Source organism: Odocoileus virginianus, chromosome 2 (genome assembly GCF_023699985.2).
Source record: "Odocoileus virginianus isolate 20LAN1187 ecotype Illinois chromosome 2, Ovbor_1.2, whole genome shotgun sequence".
Lineage (NCBI taxonomy): Eukaryota > Metazoa > Chordata > Mammalia > Artiodactyla > Cervidae > Odocoileus > Odocoileus virginianus.
In genome coordinates, this window is record NC_069675.1 from 10,525,628 (window position 1) to 10,542,417 (window position 16,790).

Here is a 16,790-nt window from a genome sequence, read left to right on the forward strand (position 1 = left end):
GGTTCTGCGTTAGGGTTTTCCATGAGATTTCAGTCAGGATACTGGCTGAGGCTACAGTCATCTGAAGCCTTAACTGGGGATCCAAGGATTTGCTTCCAAGAAGACTGTCACATGGTTCTTGGCAGGACCAGTTCCTTGCTGTGTGGACCTCTTCACAGAGAGGTACGCTGCATCACAGGGCAGCTGGCAGCCCCAGAGCCAAAAGTGATCAAGAGAGAGCAAGATGGAAGATGCAATGTCTTTTACCACCTCCCACAGAAAGTCACACTGTTAACCCTGCTACACTGTATTCCTTAGAAGCAAGTCACTAAATCCAGATCACACTCCAGGGGAGAATTATGAATATATGAATTAATACTATTTACTTCTTGAAGGAAATAGTACCAAACCTGTGGATATATTAAATCCCCAAAGCAGGTGCCTTGTGGCATACTCAGAAAAAGATAACTTATTTACTAAATAGAAAAGTTAATTTCACAAATATACACACACATGCACATACATAGATGGAGACAGCTAAAAAAAACAAATATCCTCAATAAGTGTAAGTGTCTGCCAAAAAAAGGCAACACGATCCTAAGTTGGAAGAACAAGAAAAGGGCAGCGAGCGCCAGTGCTGTGGTATTCTGTGCCATGAGGACTACCTCCAACATGTCCCGTTCAGCTCTGAGCGCTGCTCTTACCAAAATCTCAGTGGAAGACCAACAAACAGGAGTGCATCTCCCTAGACAAAGCTACTTCTGCATGAGAAACAGTCTGGAGGGAAATGGTATTTGGTTTCAAAGAGAAGACTCGAGGGGGCAAAAAAGCAAGAAATCGCTGGCTTAGAAATGAATGAAGAGTGGCCATGTGGAAAAGTTAAAAGACTTAAGATCAGAACTTGAACCAATGAATCAGAGTCACAGGCATGCAAAGTGGCTCATACAAGAACTTTCTAACAACAGGTTGTTAGAAACAAGAATGAGGTACTCGGGACTGTTCCTGGAACTACAGAGTCTGTGGAGATGCTGCCACTCCCTCAGCTGCTGCTGAGGTTCACGTCCAGTTGGTTGTTCCCTACTCACACTGATGTGGCTGGTGAGAAACCAACGCTATGGCCTCTCCCGTAGCCACACACCTGACAGCAGGGCGCAAGCCAAGAGGCATCCATGAAATGTACAGTGTTTGGGGCAGGATAGTGCCTGCCACACAGTATGCACTTTATAAAAGTTAGCTATGATTTCTGCATTGACTCAAAACGTGACAAGATGTTCCCTAAGGCTCCTTTCAATTTCTAAGACTTCAAAAATAAGCTAAAATCACTGTAATTAACTACTAATCCTAATGGTCAGTTTCAATGAAATACTTAAGGGTAGGAATGACAAAATTAATCTTCAATGCCAGGATGGCTGGCCATGCTTTGGGAAACCGGAAAGAACAGAGGCAATCACTTAAACAAAAATGTAAGAAATGAAAACTAAACACATTCAAACAAGTCTCCCTCCCTGACGTACATGGTCTGCTTTCTGAAATGAAGGTATTTTAAAAAGGAGGCACCAAAATGGACTACTTTACCTACTCGGAGCAAATTAGATTACTACAACTAGTTTATGAACCCAAGCCTGCCAACTACCCACCACAACTGAAAACTTACTTTTTGGGAGCCAGCAGCCTGGACATTCTGCCATGTTGCTACAGGTTCTGTAGCTATGTGCCACTCTGGGTAAGTTTTCGTGAGTAACTTCACAAAGGTGGATTTTCCCACAGCTGCAATGCAAACAGCATGTATTGGGACACTTCCCAAATCAGGGTTACAGGAGAAGGCTGCTATTCAACTCTTCCACAAATGCCCAACTTAGCAGCCAAATCATTGTCAGACTGACGATGGATCATGCCATGCTAACCAGAGTCACTATGATGAATGCAGGTAACAGGGAGGAAAAATACCCCTATGATTTGATTTGTAATTTTAATGCCCCAACCTCCCAGAGGAAACACAGTGTTTAATAACAGTTAAAAATGGAACAGACTCTCAAAAGTAGATGAAATCAACCATATATGTTGTAAACTTTGAATCACAGTCATTTATTCTGTGACAGTATAAAATTGCAAGCTTTTCAGTAGAAAATGAAGACAATGACCCTCATTCATTCAACAAATCTAGCCAACATTCAGGGAGTGCTATTACGTGCTCAGAACTGTCTGGCACTGGTGGTACAACGGTAAACAAAACACAGGGTGGATTCTGCCCTCATAGAGCTTGTATGAGAGACAGACACCAAATAAACACATGAGTAACTAGTAACAAACTGTGTTAAGTGCTAGGAAAGAAAAATGCATGTTGACTCTAATGTCGCTCAAAAGATCAAGGAAGGGTCCTCTGAAAAATGTGACCTGAGGTGAGAGCTAAAAGATGAGGACTGGTCAGGTCAAGGGTGGGGTAAATGGAGAGGGAGCAGCCAGACCAAGGGTGGGGGGAAAGGTCAGGAAAAGAGAAAAAGAGTGCACAAGAAGACAGAAGAGAAATCTCTGGCCTTGAAGAAGGCACTGCAGCGACAGTGTGGTCAAAGAGGGAGAAGAATGGCTCAAAACGACTGAGGAGAGGGCAGCAGGCAGGGCGGGGCCAGGTCACACGGGGCCTTGTACCATGGTAAGAAGTCTGAATTCTGTTCTAAGGGCAATGGGAAATCATTGAGGAAGAGTTCTAAGCAGGGAAATGACAAGTTACCATCTCATTTTTAGAAGGCAGGCCCCCAGCTAGGTAAGAAGGGACTGATGGAGATGTAGGTAGACCACTTGGAACGTGACTGTAGCTTCAACCAAGGCAATAGCAGAGGAGGTGGAAAGTAGTGACTGCTATGAGAAATATTCTGAGGATGAAATTAACCTAGTACCACAGCATTTATGTTCTCTTTTCCCATTTACACCAACATCTAGCCCACACCCTCCTGAATTCCAGACTCACTATCTAAGAGCCCTCCAGACATTTCCACTTGAATGTCCCACAAGCACCTCCAAGTACTGGCAATCACCAAATGAACTCGCCATCCTCCCCACCAAACTGAGCTTCCTCCCACATCCCAACCTCAGGGTACAACAGCACTATCCCCTCAGTCACAACTTCTTCCTCTGCAAACTTCAAGTGGCCACCAAGTGCTTTTGAACATGCCTTCTAAAATTTCCCCATCTGTCCTTTTCTCTCTATTCCCACTTCCCGCTCAAGACCAGGCTCTCATTTCGTGCCTCTCAAAACTCTGGCCCTGCCCTCTTCAATCCATTATTCATACTGCAGCAGCCACGCTACACAAAATAACCCTGCTTAAAATCCTCTGACAGGTCCCTACTCCCTTCACGACAAAATTCAAACCCTTTAGCGTGGCCTATCATAGTGGTGGTGACAATGAAAGTCTCTCACTCGTGCCTGACTCTTTATGACCCCATGGACTGCAGCCCACCAAGCTTCTCTGTTCATGGAATTCTCCAGGCAAGAACAGGTTGGAGTGGGTTGCCACTTTCTTTTCCAGGGGATCTTCCTGATCCAGGGATCGAACCCAGGTCTCCTGTATTGCAGGCAGATTCTTTACTGCCTGAGCCGCCAGGGAAGACCAGCATGGCCTGTAAGACGTATCAAACCCTGGCCCCTGCAGAGATCGCTCCACCTCGGCCTCTCTGCAGACATCCTGAGCCCCTGCTGGACCAAACACCTTGCAACTTTAATCAGGCTGTGTTGTCTGCTGCAAATGTGACTATGATATGATTTACCATTTCCTACAGCACCTCCTCTCCTCCTCTGACCAACTGCTTCCCAGTCTTCAAGATTCTGCTTAAATACACATCCTGTGTGCAGCCTTTCAGGACCTTACACCTATAAGCTGGATTGGCCTGGCAATGCTTGTGCTTGGCCTGGCAATGGGGATGACTCCATCACTGCCATTGTAATTCTGTTTCTCTAGATAGAAGATGGGGCTCCTCCAAGGCAGGAACCAAAGCCCAGACTAATCACCTAGCCGAGTGAATAAAACATACATTATTAATTTCAGTTCCCTACGAAACCCACAACTGTTAAAAACCAAAACATGAACCAAAACAACTGAGCACTTGGAGCTCAATGTCCCCTATCAGAGATGATCTTTCTCAAGTGAATTCTACCCTTAGGAGGAACCCAAATGGAACCAAGAGAAGGAAAGGGGAGGCACCCTTCCAGTCGATTCTATCAGCCATTCATGGTTGATGGTTGGGAGTAAAGAGATGTCTCAGCAGAAGAGCCCACACATCCAATATGTGACATTTTATTACACACTGCTCCAACTCCTCTCTGAACACAGGGGGTGAAGAACACACACAGAAACCTGTGCATTTTGTACAGTCATGCTCGTCTCTCAATCCCACGTCCACCGAGCTCCTGAGTGCCTCTGCTCCTCCCACACTTCAGTGAATAAATGCCTTCCCCTGCTCTGCTCGCCTGTGTCTAAATCCCTTTCCCCACCATCCCCAAGGTCCACCTCTTCCACAAAGCTCAGGACATCTCTAGCTCACACCAAATTCCTACCATGTTGGGCAGATGACTCAAACAAATATTTATTAACTGCCTCTGATACATTTAGCATTTAATTGGTTTGATTTTTCATGGGTCTCAATTTTGGTTTCCTAACAGAATCTGAATCTCTGAGGTTGGATCCCAGGAATCCACATTTTTAAAGTATGCCCCATGTGATTGTGATGTAGACTTACATTTCAGATTGCTATCCAGAACAATCTGATCACAATCAACAGAGGTGGTTTTTAAAAAATACAGGCTCCAAAACCTACATTACAGACTACCAAATAAGACCTTCTAGGCTTGTGATGGAGTGCCCAACAAGGTCACAGGAACTACAAACTGGTTGAATTTTCTATTATCAGACATCTGCCTGCCCTGAATCGGCCCTAGTTCAAAATATTTGGCAGAGATGGTCAATATTTAGATTGCAGGTTGTTGATAAAGGCTAAAACATGGTTTCTGGCTATGGGCTGAAAAACTATTTTAATTCACATGAAAAGATGAAGGTAACTGATTTCGTACATGTTTGGGGTAAAATGGTTGTTAGAATTAAATTTTTTAAAAGTTAAAAACAATTACCCAAGGAATAAGTGCAGATGGGAAGGAAGGGCCCTGAGGGGTAGGGTGTGCCAACTTCATCTCTGAGATCAGACACTATTAGTTCATCCAAGGGCAGTCAGTACTCTGAGAAACTGACTGGTGCTATTTAAACACACAAAAGCCGGAATGCCAATAAATGAGATGTAATGGGAAAAATACAGTCCCAGTTACTGGAACAATCACACCAGTGCAACACCCCCAACTTGCACACCACTCCCCACTCCAAAAATTTTGGAAAGCCACTTTAGAAATGAGAAGCTAGACTTTCAGCAAAGAATAACAGTGAATGCTGATGGAAGGTCCTAGGAACTTTGCCATCCATGTCACTGTAGGGCTCGGACAGCCTGGGTAATTTATCATAGAATGACCACAGAACTGCACTCCAATGGAGCTCAGCTGTGCCAAGCACCACCGACCAATACAGAATTATGTTAAAAAATAATTCAAAATTATGCATTTATAACACATAACCTTTTTTTAGGTTATGATACTTGACCATAATAGTTTTTTTTTTCCTTTTAAGTTTTTTTTATTAAGACTTTGGTTTTAAAATGTTCCCAGGGGTTTCATAAGAATGGTGCTGTCTGGTTCTCCACTGCTACACTGGTCTCCTCCTAGTGACCAGAACATCTGTGTCCAGACATTCTCTTCTTCAGAATGATACTGGGCCAACTGAAAAACGCCTCCCTTGTCTGGTCTCTACGCTGAGCACCAGCGTCTTCTGATATCATTATCTCAGACTTATCACAATTAACTGCTCTCCTTCAGTATACTTCTGCTGTCATGGAATTTGGGAGGTATCAGACCTCATGAGCAGCATCAAACCTTCCCTTAGGGCCATGGCCATCGCTGTCCTTATGTGTGCCATGACTTGAGAAAGGGTGGGAGGTACTTTGTTATTAGAGCACATTACATCAACAAGTGGATTTTTACTAGCACCAGTACTGTCATTCCACAGGCTGGATCAAACAGTTCTGTTGTTACCATTCATCTTTTCCTAAATCATGCTTTTTTTCCTCCCACAAGTTTTTCTATAAACTAGCAATACAATGCCTGTTACAGCTACATTATACTAAAGCCTAGTAGCTAAGATAGTATCTTGATGTAACACTCAAAGTGATTTATCATTTTGAATTTAATACAGCCATAGTTCATGGGAGCCTCTTAAATATACCATCAACTCCAGGCATTTTCTTCTGAACAAGATGTAAAATCCTTTACCAAGAAGCAAGCAAAAGCAGTAAATATAAAACTGCCTATCTTTAAGCAAAAAAATTCTTCCAAAGAAAATTTAAGGCCTTTATTTCAGGAACTATATCTGATACCATATTCATTCATTCAACCAACAGATGTTTACGGAGTAGCCACTAATGGTGGGTAGTATAAAATGAAGTAAGCTGAGATGCTGCCCTCAAGGAACTTATATTGAGACTAAGATCAGACAGGCTCTGAGCCTAAAAGCATTCTGGGAAAAAAAAACATCAGCTGACTTAAAAGAAACTTGATATATTTCAGCCCTGATTTTGTCTTCTTTTCATGAGAAGAAGGAAAAAATCATTGTTAAAGAAGAAAAAAAAAAAAACATTCCTCACAACTTCCAAAGGGTAAGTTAAGCTTCTGCATTCAGCACAAGACCCTCGATGATCCGGAATGCCCTCCCCAGCTGTGCCCACCAGCTGATTCATCCTGTCACTGTCGCCTTCTCAGTGAGGTCTCCTTGAACTCTCTCCAGCTCCACTTTATCCCTGGGCATAATTACTGCCTGAGCTGGTTAAAAGGCATCACAGTGTAATTATTTGTTGACTCATCAGTCTCTCCAGCTAGACTGGGAACTCACGTTTTGAAGACAGGGACTAACCTTATTTCCTTTGCATCCTGAGTATCTGGCCAGGTGCTAAGAATGAGATGGATGGCTGGAATGATGTAAATCACAGAAACAGAGAATCCAATTTATTCCCAACATTGTATCCAATATACAAAGATTCCTTTTTTCCCTAGGAATCTTGCCCACATGTTTACACTTAATGAAAATAAAAGATGACACTAGTGATGTTAAATCACTAATTTTGAATGCTGGAGGACATATTATTAGGAATGCTCTCTACTGCTTTACATACAAGCCTCTAAATGGCAAAAGGGAGGTTTCTTCTCTGTTGGGTCTTTGAAAACCAAAATGGAAAAAAAAAAATGAGACTAGTCTGAGATGACTCACTAACAATAGTCCTACAGCAATCCTTTCTTCAATTTAGGTTTGGAAACACAAAATAACTGACTTTGGAAGGTGATAATACACTTTCGTGATGGATACACTTATTTTAAAAAGATAGGCTAGGTATTTTATTTTTTAGATTTTAAGGGATTCGAAGTCCCAAGCTTTGACTTTTAATTATAACATATGGCTCACAACTCATGCTAGATGCCATTACCTGCTGCTTCACTGATCTGGTTTCCTTATGTGCTGCTGTGCGTACCTGCAGGATCAGACCCACAAGATTCAGAGCAGCAGAACAAGAAAAGTCCCTCTAAACCTATCTAACTCCAGCTGGGACAGGGGTTCACCTTCCCCTGCTCAGGTTTCCTGAGTGGATACTCTGAGTTTTTGGGGGGGAGGGGGGGGAGGGGGGGAATGCCAGCTGTGGTTAGAGAACAAGATAACTGTTTGATTTGATTTTAAAAGCAATTTATTGTATTTCCTCTGTGGATACCAATGACTAACTTGCACATGGCTATCACAGCCCAGGATTCAAGCATCTAGAAACACTGGATGAGCACAATAGGCCACACATGGGTTAGATGCTGGTGACACATAGATGAACAAGACACTATGTGGCTAATCCAGGAAAAGTACTGAGGGTGTCAACAATCTCAACAGAACTCAAGTGCTGCAGAAGTTGTGGGTACAAAATGTTATGTGAGCACAGAGGAGGCAGTGCCCAATTCTGTCTGGGGAGAGTCATCACCGTGTGGGGGTGACAGAGAATAATATAATGGGAGATAAAACTAGAAAGAGCCAGATTAAGATCCCCCAGTCCACTTCGCATTAGTCACACTTCCTTTGGGCAACTGCATTCACTTCCAAGACTTCAACAACTACCCTGACAAGTCAACAACTTTCAAGTCTGGGATTGTAGCTCCAATCTATCTATTCACTTCAGGCACTTACTCTAATCTACCTCAGAACATCTATCCTGTCTTAGAGGCACCTCCTCCAAATACCACTCTTACGTCCCCAGACTACTTCTTCCTTCACTCCCATCTTCAGTGTTCAGTCAGTGTCTAAATGAAGGCTCCTCATCTCTCACTGCCAAGTGAGAGGTCCTGTCAATTCCACTTCCAAAATCTTTCTCAAACCATCATGATGTCTGATGACGTCCACCATTCTCTCCGTTCAGGCCTGCAGCTTCCCTCCCTCCAACAACTACAACGGCCACAACACCGGGTCTGTCTACCCCAACATTCATTCAACAAACTGGATGCAAGGCATGATGGGTACTGCAGCAAATAAGACATACAAATGCCCACTTTATGAAGCTTTATTTTTATTCACTCACTCCAGTCCATTTCCTTTTAAAAATTAATCTGGCCATGGCACACACTAGCTTTAAGTCTTCAGTAGCCTCCCACAGCCTACATGAGAAATTCCTAGCTGTTCAACATCTGGCAAATCCTACCCTTCCAAATTCTTGTTCGGCTATCCTCTCACAGGCCCTTCAAACTCCAGACACAAGCCTGATATTAAAACTGCATGTTTCCTGAGGCTCTGTGTTGGCAAATATTACTTCCTGTGCCTGGAACACTCTTTCCTCTGGGGGAGGAATTCCTACCCCAGAGATTCCAAGTTTCCATGTCCGAACATAGCACTCATCATTTGGTATAGAAATTATGTTTAGAAGTCTGCTCCTCCCACTTCGCTGTGAGTTCCTTAAAGGAGAAGGCCTGGACCACATCTGAGTCTACCTCCACAGTAGGCACTCATTGAGCTTTGGCTGCAGGAAAAAGCAAGAAGGAGGCACAGAAATCTGGAAAGGATAAGAAGAGAAGCAAAAGGCAGGAAAACTAGGATAGGCAATTCAAATTTCACTTGATCATCCATCCAGACCATTCATTTTGTGAAGTACTCTGTACCTCTCTGGGCTCTGAGGACAAAGTTTCCTTTGGCGGCATGTTTCCCAAAGTATAGGACAGAAAATATTTTTTAAAAAAACACCATCAAAAAAAAAAAAAAAAAACCCCACCATGAGGCAGGTAGCCCCTCTCATTCCCTTCAATGTTTCTGATTTAGCTGGAGAAAAACATACATCTGTGGTCACTGGTCTCACTTAAAATTCAAGACCACTGAGTCCAAATGGGTCCTTAATGCTGCCCAGCAGTTCTACATTTCTCCTGCTCACTCGCCAAACTATTTCATGTCTTTCCTCTCTCCTCACACTCAGCTGATCTTTCTCCCTATTCTACTGAGAAACTGACACAACCAGAAGATGTTCCCCAAGTTCCCACCGCACCTACTCAAAGTCAGTAATCATTTATATTGCCATTCTCCCTGTTTATTAGGGATAAACTGCTCCTAGCTAAAGCCAATCTCTTTCTTAACTTGGGAAAGAAATTCCATTTCCTTCCTGCTTACTAAAATCACTCTAGCAAGTCTATCCTCTCTCCTGTTTCACCAATTTTCTGCCCTTCTACCAGCTTATAAATATGATCTAATTCCTCTTACGAAAAGGAAAAAAAAAATCCTAACTCTCTCAAACCCTCGTCCCATTTCAGCTATTTTTCCACACCTCCCCTTTCAAGGAAAACTGCAAACAGTGGTCTTAACCCATTGTTTCCAATTCCTCACTTCCCATTCTCCTTGAACCTCTACAATCAGACTTTCATGACCCCACTCCTATAAATTGTTCAAGTTCACCAAAGAGTTCCATTACTCAAACAGCATTACACAGTTGATCATTTCTTTACCAAACACTTTCTTCACTTAGTTTCCAGTATATCATGTTTCGGCTCTCCTCTCATCTCAGTGGTCATTCCTTCTTTGTCTCTTTTGCTGGTTCCTTCCCATCGTCTCAATCTCTCTTAACATTTGCATGCCCAGGACATGGTCCTCTCTATCAATATACATAGGCTCCTGGCTTTAAATACCATCTACATGTATAACTACAACCCAGGGAGACTCTCAACTCTAGACTCATATATCAAACTAACTATAAAACAGCCTTACCTAGATATCTAATAAGCATATAAAAACCTAACATGCCTAAAACCAAAAACTTGAAATCACCTTTCTGTCCCCAGGCAGTTATTCCCACTTTTCTCTATCTAAGAAAATTGGAACTCTTTCAAGTTGCTCAGGCCAGAATGATTCGAGTCATCACTGACCCCTTTTATGTTATACTCCACAATTTCCTGTTAGCAAATCCTGTGTGCCCTACCCTAAATGAAATTAGAATCGAATCACTTCTCACCACCTCCACTGTTAACATCCTGGTCCTACACACCATAACTCATCACTGCAGCAACTTCCTGACACCTTCTATTTTCAACATATCAGCCAGAGTGATCTTTTTATAATCTTAGTCAAATCAAGTCACTTGACTCAAATCTTCCAACAGTTTCTCCTCTCAGTCAGAGTAAAATTCCATAATGGACTACAAGGCCTATACAATCAAGCCACCCCTTACCTCTAACCTCATTTCCCTCACCTGCCCCTTGCCTCACTTCACTCCAGCCACAGCAGCTTTCCTCTTGTTCCCTGAACACACTTCCCACCTCAGGGCCTTTGCACTTGATCTTTCCTCTGCCTGGAAGATTCTTCTCCACATTACCCACATGGTTCACTCCCTCATCTTCTTCAGGCTTTTGCCCAAATTATCACCTTCTCAGTGAGGCCTGCCTTGACAACTCAACTTAAAATTGCAACTTCCTTCAATTTCTCAATCCTGTATTCCCTCCCTCACACTTTTTAATATCTAAAATGCTATTTATTTATGTTGTTTATTGTATATCTCTCTCTCCTAGAGTCCTGTGAGAGCAGAGATTTTTATTCGTTCTGTTCACTGCTGTATCCTCAGGGCCGACAGCAGTGCTGAAATATGAAAGTTGCTCAAAGGACTATTTGTTGAACAAACTGAGAAATTGTCAGTTTGCTGATAAATGTCTTCAATACTTAAAACTTCCTAACCCCTTTTTAGGGCTCAGCACCCTACAGGTAAAAGCCTCAAGTCAGACTTTGGCAACATTAGTAACTAACAGTAACTAACTGAATATTGTGCTTTCATTTTATTTTGAAATATTTTTATTTAAGGTACTGGACTTCTATTCACTCTTATAACAGTTATTTTTAATTTAACACACGTTTTTAAAAGTGAGCTGTTCTAAGAAAAATGTTAAAAAACTATAGTTGGACCAGCAGAGACACGGCAAAAACAGTGAAAGTAATATCTGAATGACTGGAGTTTATGAACTTAGGGTAGGGTTGCCAGATAAAATAAGGACACTCAGTTAAATTTGAATTTTAGATTGGGGGATATGTTCCAAATACTGCATGGGACACGCACTAAAATATTATTCGTTATCTGAAATGCTATTTTAAATGGACATCCTTTTTTCCTCCTCTCAATCTAGCAACCTCATCTTAGGAGAACAAAGAAATTGCACCCTTCTCTTTGTCGCTTCCATTTTGGTCTACCAAAACAAGCTAGCTCGTGTCCCATTAACAGACTGCGTGGCTTTTATGCCTCAATAAACAGGTATCCCTGTGGGGCAGTACAAAGGCCTGAAGTCTGAAAAATCCAAGAGGCAAAGGCACACAGCGCACTTTGAGTGGGAAAAGGTCTGGCAGCTCAGAACAAGGAGCCTTGGCCACATCATATCGAAAAAGAAGGGGTTCCGGGCCCAGCTCCCTTTCCTAGCCTCTCAGGAACCTGCTCTGCGGAGGCCGAAGCCTGGCAGCTACTTTCTGGCCCTTACCAATGTTGCCTTCGATGGAGAGCCTTCGGGGACCACGCCCCGCGTGTAGACCCCTGGAAGGGGGCACACCCTCGAGTAAGCGCTGAGCCATGAACTTCGAGGATGCGCGCAGCAACCTTAGATAGAGCCGGCCAGCGGTCATCCCACCCACGATTCACGAAGCGATCACTTCCGTCGAGAGCACTTCCGCCCCCGATACTGCTGTTTAGACACTCCGGCGCACCTTTGACGTCAGGCGGGAAGTAGGTGGGGTTGAGTTGGCTCTAAGGGAGGGGCCAAGGGGACCTCTCTGTTCTCGCGATATTTGTAGGAAAGTGTTGCAAGAAAGACTTCTAATGTGGGATACTGGAGAGTTTACTGAAATTTGGAGTAGCTGCCTCTTTATTCGCTCGTCTGTTTGTGTTCATTGGAAAAGCAACATTTAAAAACTGCCATAAGTCAACAATTCATCACCTTTGCATAATTGTCTCACTTTAGAATAAATTTCGTAACTAAAGACAAATAAAAATAATTGTAATTTTAAACGAGTTTTTTCCCCCAAGCGTTCGTTTTTTTGGCTTTTGTTCTAACGTGCGAAGAAATTGGACAGTTATAAGTAGGAAAATGATGCAGCCTGATGATTTACACAAATTAACTTCACATTCCGTAAAACTTCCACCGCAATGCTGGCATCTTATTGAATAAATTAGCAAGTTAGTTTGTCAGTTACACTCCACCTCTTGTTTTGCCTTTCGAATAAATACAAAGTCCAATCAGTTGATTTGAGGAGTAAGCAAAAAGTCCATAAGGGGGAAGAGGGTGGAGGGCTTCCAAGTGGTGCAGTGGTAAAGAATCAACCTGCCATTGCAGGAGACCAACAGAAAGCTGGTTTCGATCCCTGGGTGGGGAAGATCCCCTGGAGTAGAAAATGGCAACCCATTCCAGTATTCTTGCCTGGAAAATTCCATGGACCAGGGGACCGGGTGTGCTACAATCCATGGGGTCAAAAAGAGCAGAGACATGACTGAATCCCTGGGAAAGGCTGCAAAGTGAGAGTCTTTGGCTTCTTGCAGGAAGAATTCAAGAGCTAGCCATAGTAAAGTGAAATCGGGTGTATTTAGGAAGATATACGCTCCACAATGTATGGGCTGTCTCAGAAGGCAAGAGCACCAGAGGTGTGGAGGTGGTTAGTTTTCATGGGCTGGGTAATTTCATAGGCTAAGGAGTGGGTGGAATATTCTAACATCTTGGAGAAGGGGCAAGAATTTCCAGAAATTGGAGCACCACCCACTTTTTGCCCATTTATGGTCAGCCTCAAAACTGTCAAGGTGCCTGTGGGTGTCATTTAGATGTTAATGTATTACAATGAGCATATAATGAGGTTCATCTACTGGAAGGCAAATCTTTTGCCATCTTGGGCCTAGGAGGTTCTACCTGTTTTTGTGATCTCCTGTTGTTCTTATTAACTGTGCCATTCTTTTAATGGTTGTGCCCTGCTGCCTTCCTGCCAGTCTCAGGACAACTATTTGCAAAGCAGGCACAAGATCTTTTTCCTATATTGAAGTTTATATGGGATGGCTGAAATGACATTCGTATATTTAGATATAGGTTCAATCCCTGAAGAAGGAGATGGCAACGCACTCCAGTATTTTTTCCTGGGAAATCCCATGAACAGGGAAGCCTGGTGGGCTATAATCCGTGGGGTCGCAAAGAGTTGGACAAAACTGAGCACACACATTACACATACACATACACACACACATTAAAAAATAGATTCTAAATTTATTTAGGATAACCTGGGTAGAGTGCTAAAGGATATTGGAGCAGCTAAAATCTGTCCCATTCCCCCATTCCCTCCACCAGTCACTTCTCTGTAGAAAAATTACTTCTATTTCTTTACCTATGTAAACTCCGACTTGGGAAAATATTCATCCAAAAACGTATGAGAAGCTCTCACCATCCTGTGGCCTTGTTTATCTCTTTGCCCTCAGGGTGACTGTGAAGATTAAATACAAAAGTTGCTGGCAGGTTTAGGTACAGATAGGCAATTAACCTGCTCCTAAAAGTTAGAGCTCCTAATTAAAAATAATTTAACTAATTTATTTACTTATTTTAAAATAAGGTGTTTGGCTGCACCTTGTGCATGTAAGATATTAGTTCCCCAACCACGGATTGAACCCACCTCCCCCCATACCTCAACAGTGAAAGTGCAGAGTTTTAACCACTGGATCACCAGAGAATTCCCCTAAAAGTCATTTAAAACAACTTTGCAGTGAGGCAGAATATGTAGTGAAGAAAAGAGCATGTATTATAAGTATACAGTATTATGAAATGTTCACAAACTAAGCACACCCTGTTACCCAGATTCAGAGCAAGAAATAAAGCATTACCAGCATCCCCAGAATTCATTTCCCCTGCCAGTAATTACCCCCAAAGTTAACCAATATGCTGACTTCTAACAGCAGACATTAGTTTTGCCCATTCTTTATTTAATGAAATCATGTAGTACGTTGTTCTTTCATTCAACATAATGTCTGTGAGATTTATGTGTGTTATATACATAGCTGTAGTTCATTTATTCTTGTTGTGTGGTGCATCATTATGTTATTATACCACCTTGAATTTAATTTATCCATTCTACTCTTGATGGGCACTTGAATGTTTCTAGATGAAAGCTATAATAGATATCATTGCTATGAATATTCTTGAGTATGTCTTTGGTAAAGTTAAGAACTCATTTGTCTTGGGCATATGCCTACAAGTATAACTGCTGCATGAGAGGTTATACGTGTGCTGAGCTTTAGTAGATATTCCGAAAGAGTATACAGTTCCACAGTGTTTGATCATACCAATCAAGAGTGCCACCATCAGTGAGTCAGCACTCTTATGGTTCCACATTCTTGCCAACAATTGGTACTGTCAGTTTTTTTCATTTTATTCATTCTGCTGTATAATGGTATCTTGCAGTTTTAATCTGCCTTTTCCTGATGATTAATGAAATGGCACATTTTTTTTTTTTATCAGCCACTTCAGTAACCTCTGTTGTGAAAGGCCTGTTCAAGTCCTGTGCCCATTTTCTATTGGCTATCTCTCTTTTACTTATTGCTATTGTTCTTTGTATATTCTGGATAAGAATCCATTGTGAATATCTCCTCTCTCTGTTCCTTGCTTCCTAAAGCTTTTAAACTGGGGGGATGTATACTGTAAAGTAAGAAGATAAAATGTCTTTTGCTTCTTAGTTATCCCACAATTATTGATGATCCTTCTATTCCTCTGTGTTTCTTTATGCTTGTTTATTATGTTATACCATGCAGAAAAATTCAATACCTTTCTTGATCCTAATTCCAAATTTCCAAAAGAGAGACTCTGATTGGCCCAGCTATGGTCAAAAGATAAGGACTAAGAAACAAACAGGTGTGTTGGAGGCCCACCCCAGAGTGCATAAGGAAAAAGGGTGATTAAAGGGATGGTCAGAAGCAAGGGAGAAAAAAAGGTGGTGATCAGTTCTTCCTGGAAGTAGTAAACAGGTTTTGGCCAGAAAGCAGTTGGTGCACAGAATTATGTGCCATTTGCTTGGAAGAATGAGGTCACTTCCTGTCCCTGGGGCTTGTCAGACATCTGCTGAAGCTTATGAGTAAGAGCTGATGTTGCCCCAGAAGGACTGCAGTCATCCAACATCCATTCCTTCATCCAGTATTGGCTCAGCATCTACCATGTACTAGACACGCTGCTTAGTCCTTAGAGCTCTGGAGGAATTACCACTTTCAAATATTTGTAAATGCTGCTGTGACAAGTAAACAGATCTGTACTACCAATGTGCTACACAGCCACTAAAACTGGGGAGATAAACATACACAAAAGTGACCCTGACCATCTTCTGCGGCTTGATGTCTAGTCAGTTATATTCTCATCTACCTCAGAGATATTCTAATGTGCTGGATTGTGCTAACTCAATCTGGTTAAGCTGGGAAGTATGCTTCCAAAACCCCCTTCCTAACAGGGCTCTGAGTTTGAGTTGATCAAAAGAGGACCAGGGGGTGAGATTTAGAAAGCAGGATGGGAGCCTCAGCAACTCTGAGACCTTTGTCATCAGACACTATGACAGGCAGGTGTGCCCAGAGAGCGATCCTAGCTAGTCCTTGAGGTCTAGCAGCTCCTCCCTGATTGCCCCACAGTTCCCTCCAGACCTCCACTTCCCCAACTTGTCCCATGTTGGGGCAGTCTCATTCCTATAATAATTCCCTTATCCCCACAATGTGCATGGTGGCTCTGCTCGCCTGAATGAACACTGATAGACCTAGTCATAAAAGGAGGCATATAGGGAATGGTTAAGTGTGTGGGCTCTTGTATTCAGACAGCTGGGGGTGAGGACTAAGAAAGATAATCCATGTGCAGCGTTTAATACAATGCCTGCAACACGGTTACCAACCAATAGGTATTACATAATAAATAATGGCTGCCTTCAGCTTGGCCCTCAGGTCCTAGGATGTTATTTCTATTTAGTTGACTTTCTGTTAGATTTACACACTTCTCAAACCACTGTAACCAATCCATGCTCTCCCTTCTACCAGCACATAACTCGACTTCCCCTGCAGAAGTCTAGGACAGCACTTATTGAAGTGGGGTAAGATCAGGTCAGGGAAAAGAAGGAAGGATGGGTCAGCCTTCCCTTCTTGTCCCATGCGGAGACTTCTGTTCCCCTCCACAGTGGGAAGGGTCTGTGTGCCTG

General features: G+C 42.6%; 1 protein-coding gene across 3 annotated transcripts in view; it reads right to left on the minus strand.

Annotated features, from left to right (window-relative positions):
• Positions 1–12,303, minus strand: part of DGUOK (deoxyguanosine kinase) — a 36,542-nt gene extending 24,239 nt beyond the window's left edge. For 2 of the 3 annotated variants that reach the window (XM_070476075.1, XM_020895995.2), the window contains exons 1-2: positions 12,083–12,303; positions 1,634–1,746 (exon numbers count right to left, since the gene is read on the minus strand). In XM_070476075.1, the coding sequence (XP_070332176.1) occupies positions 1,634–1,746; positions 12,083–12,224 (255 nt within the window). In that variant the 5' untranslated portion in view covers positions 12,225–12,303. The remainder of the gene's footprint in view (positions 1–1,633; positions 1,747–12,082) is intronic. The other variant, XM_020896004.2, reaches the window with a different exon arrangement.
• Between the last annotated feature and the right edge of the window lie 4,487 nt (positions 12,304–16,790).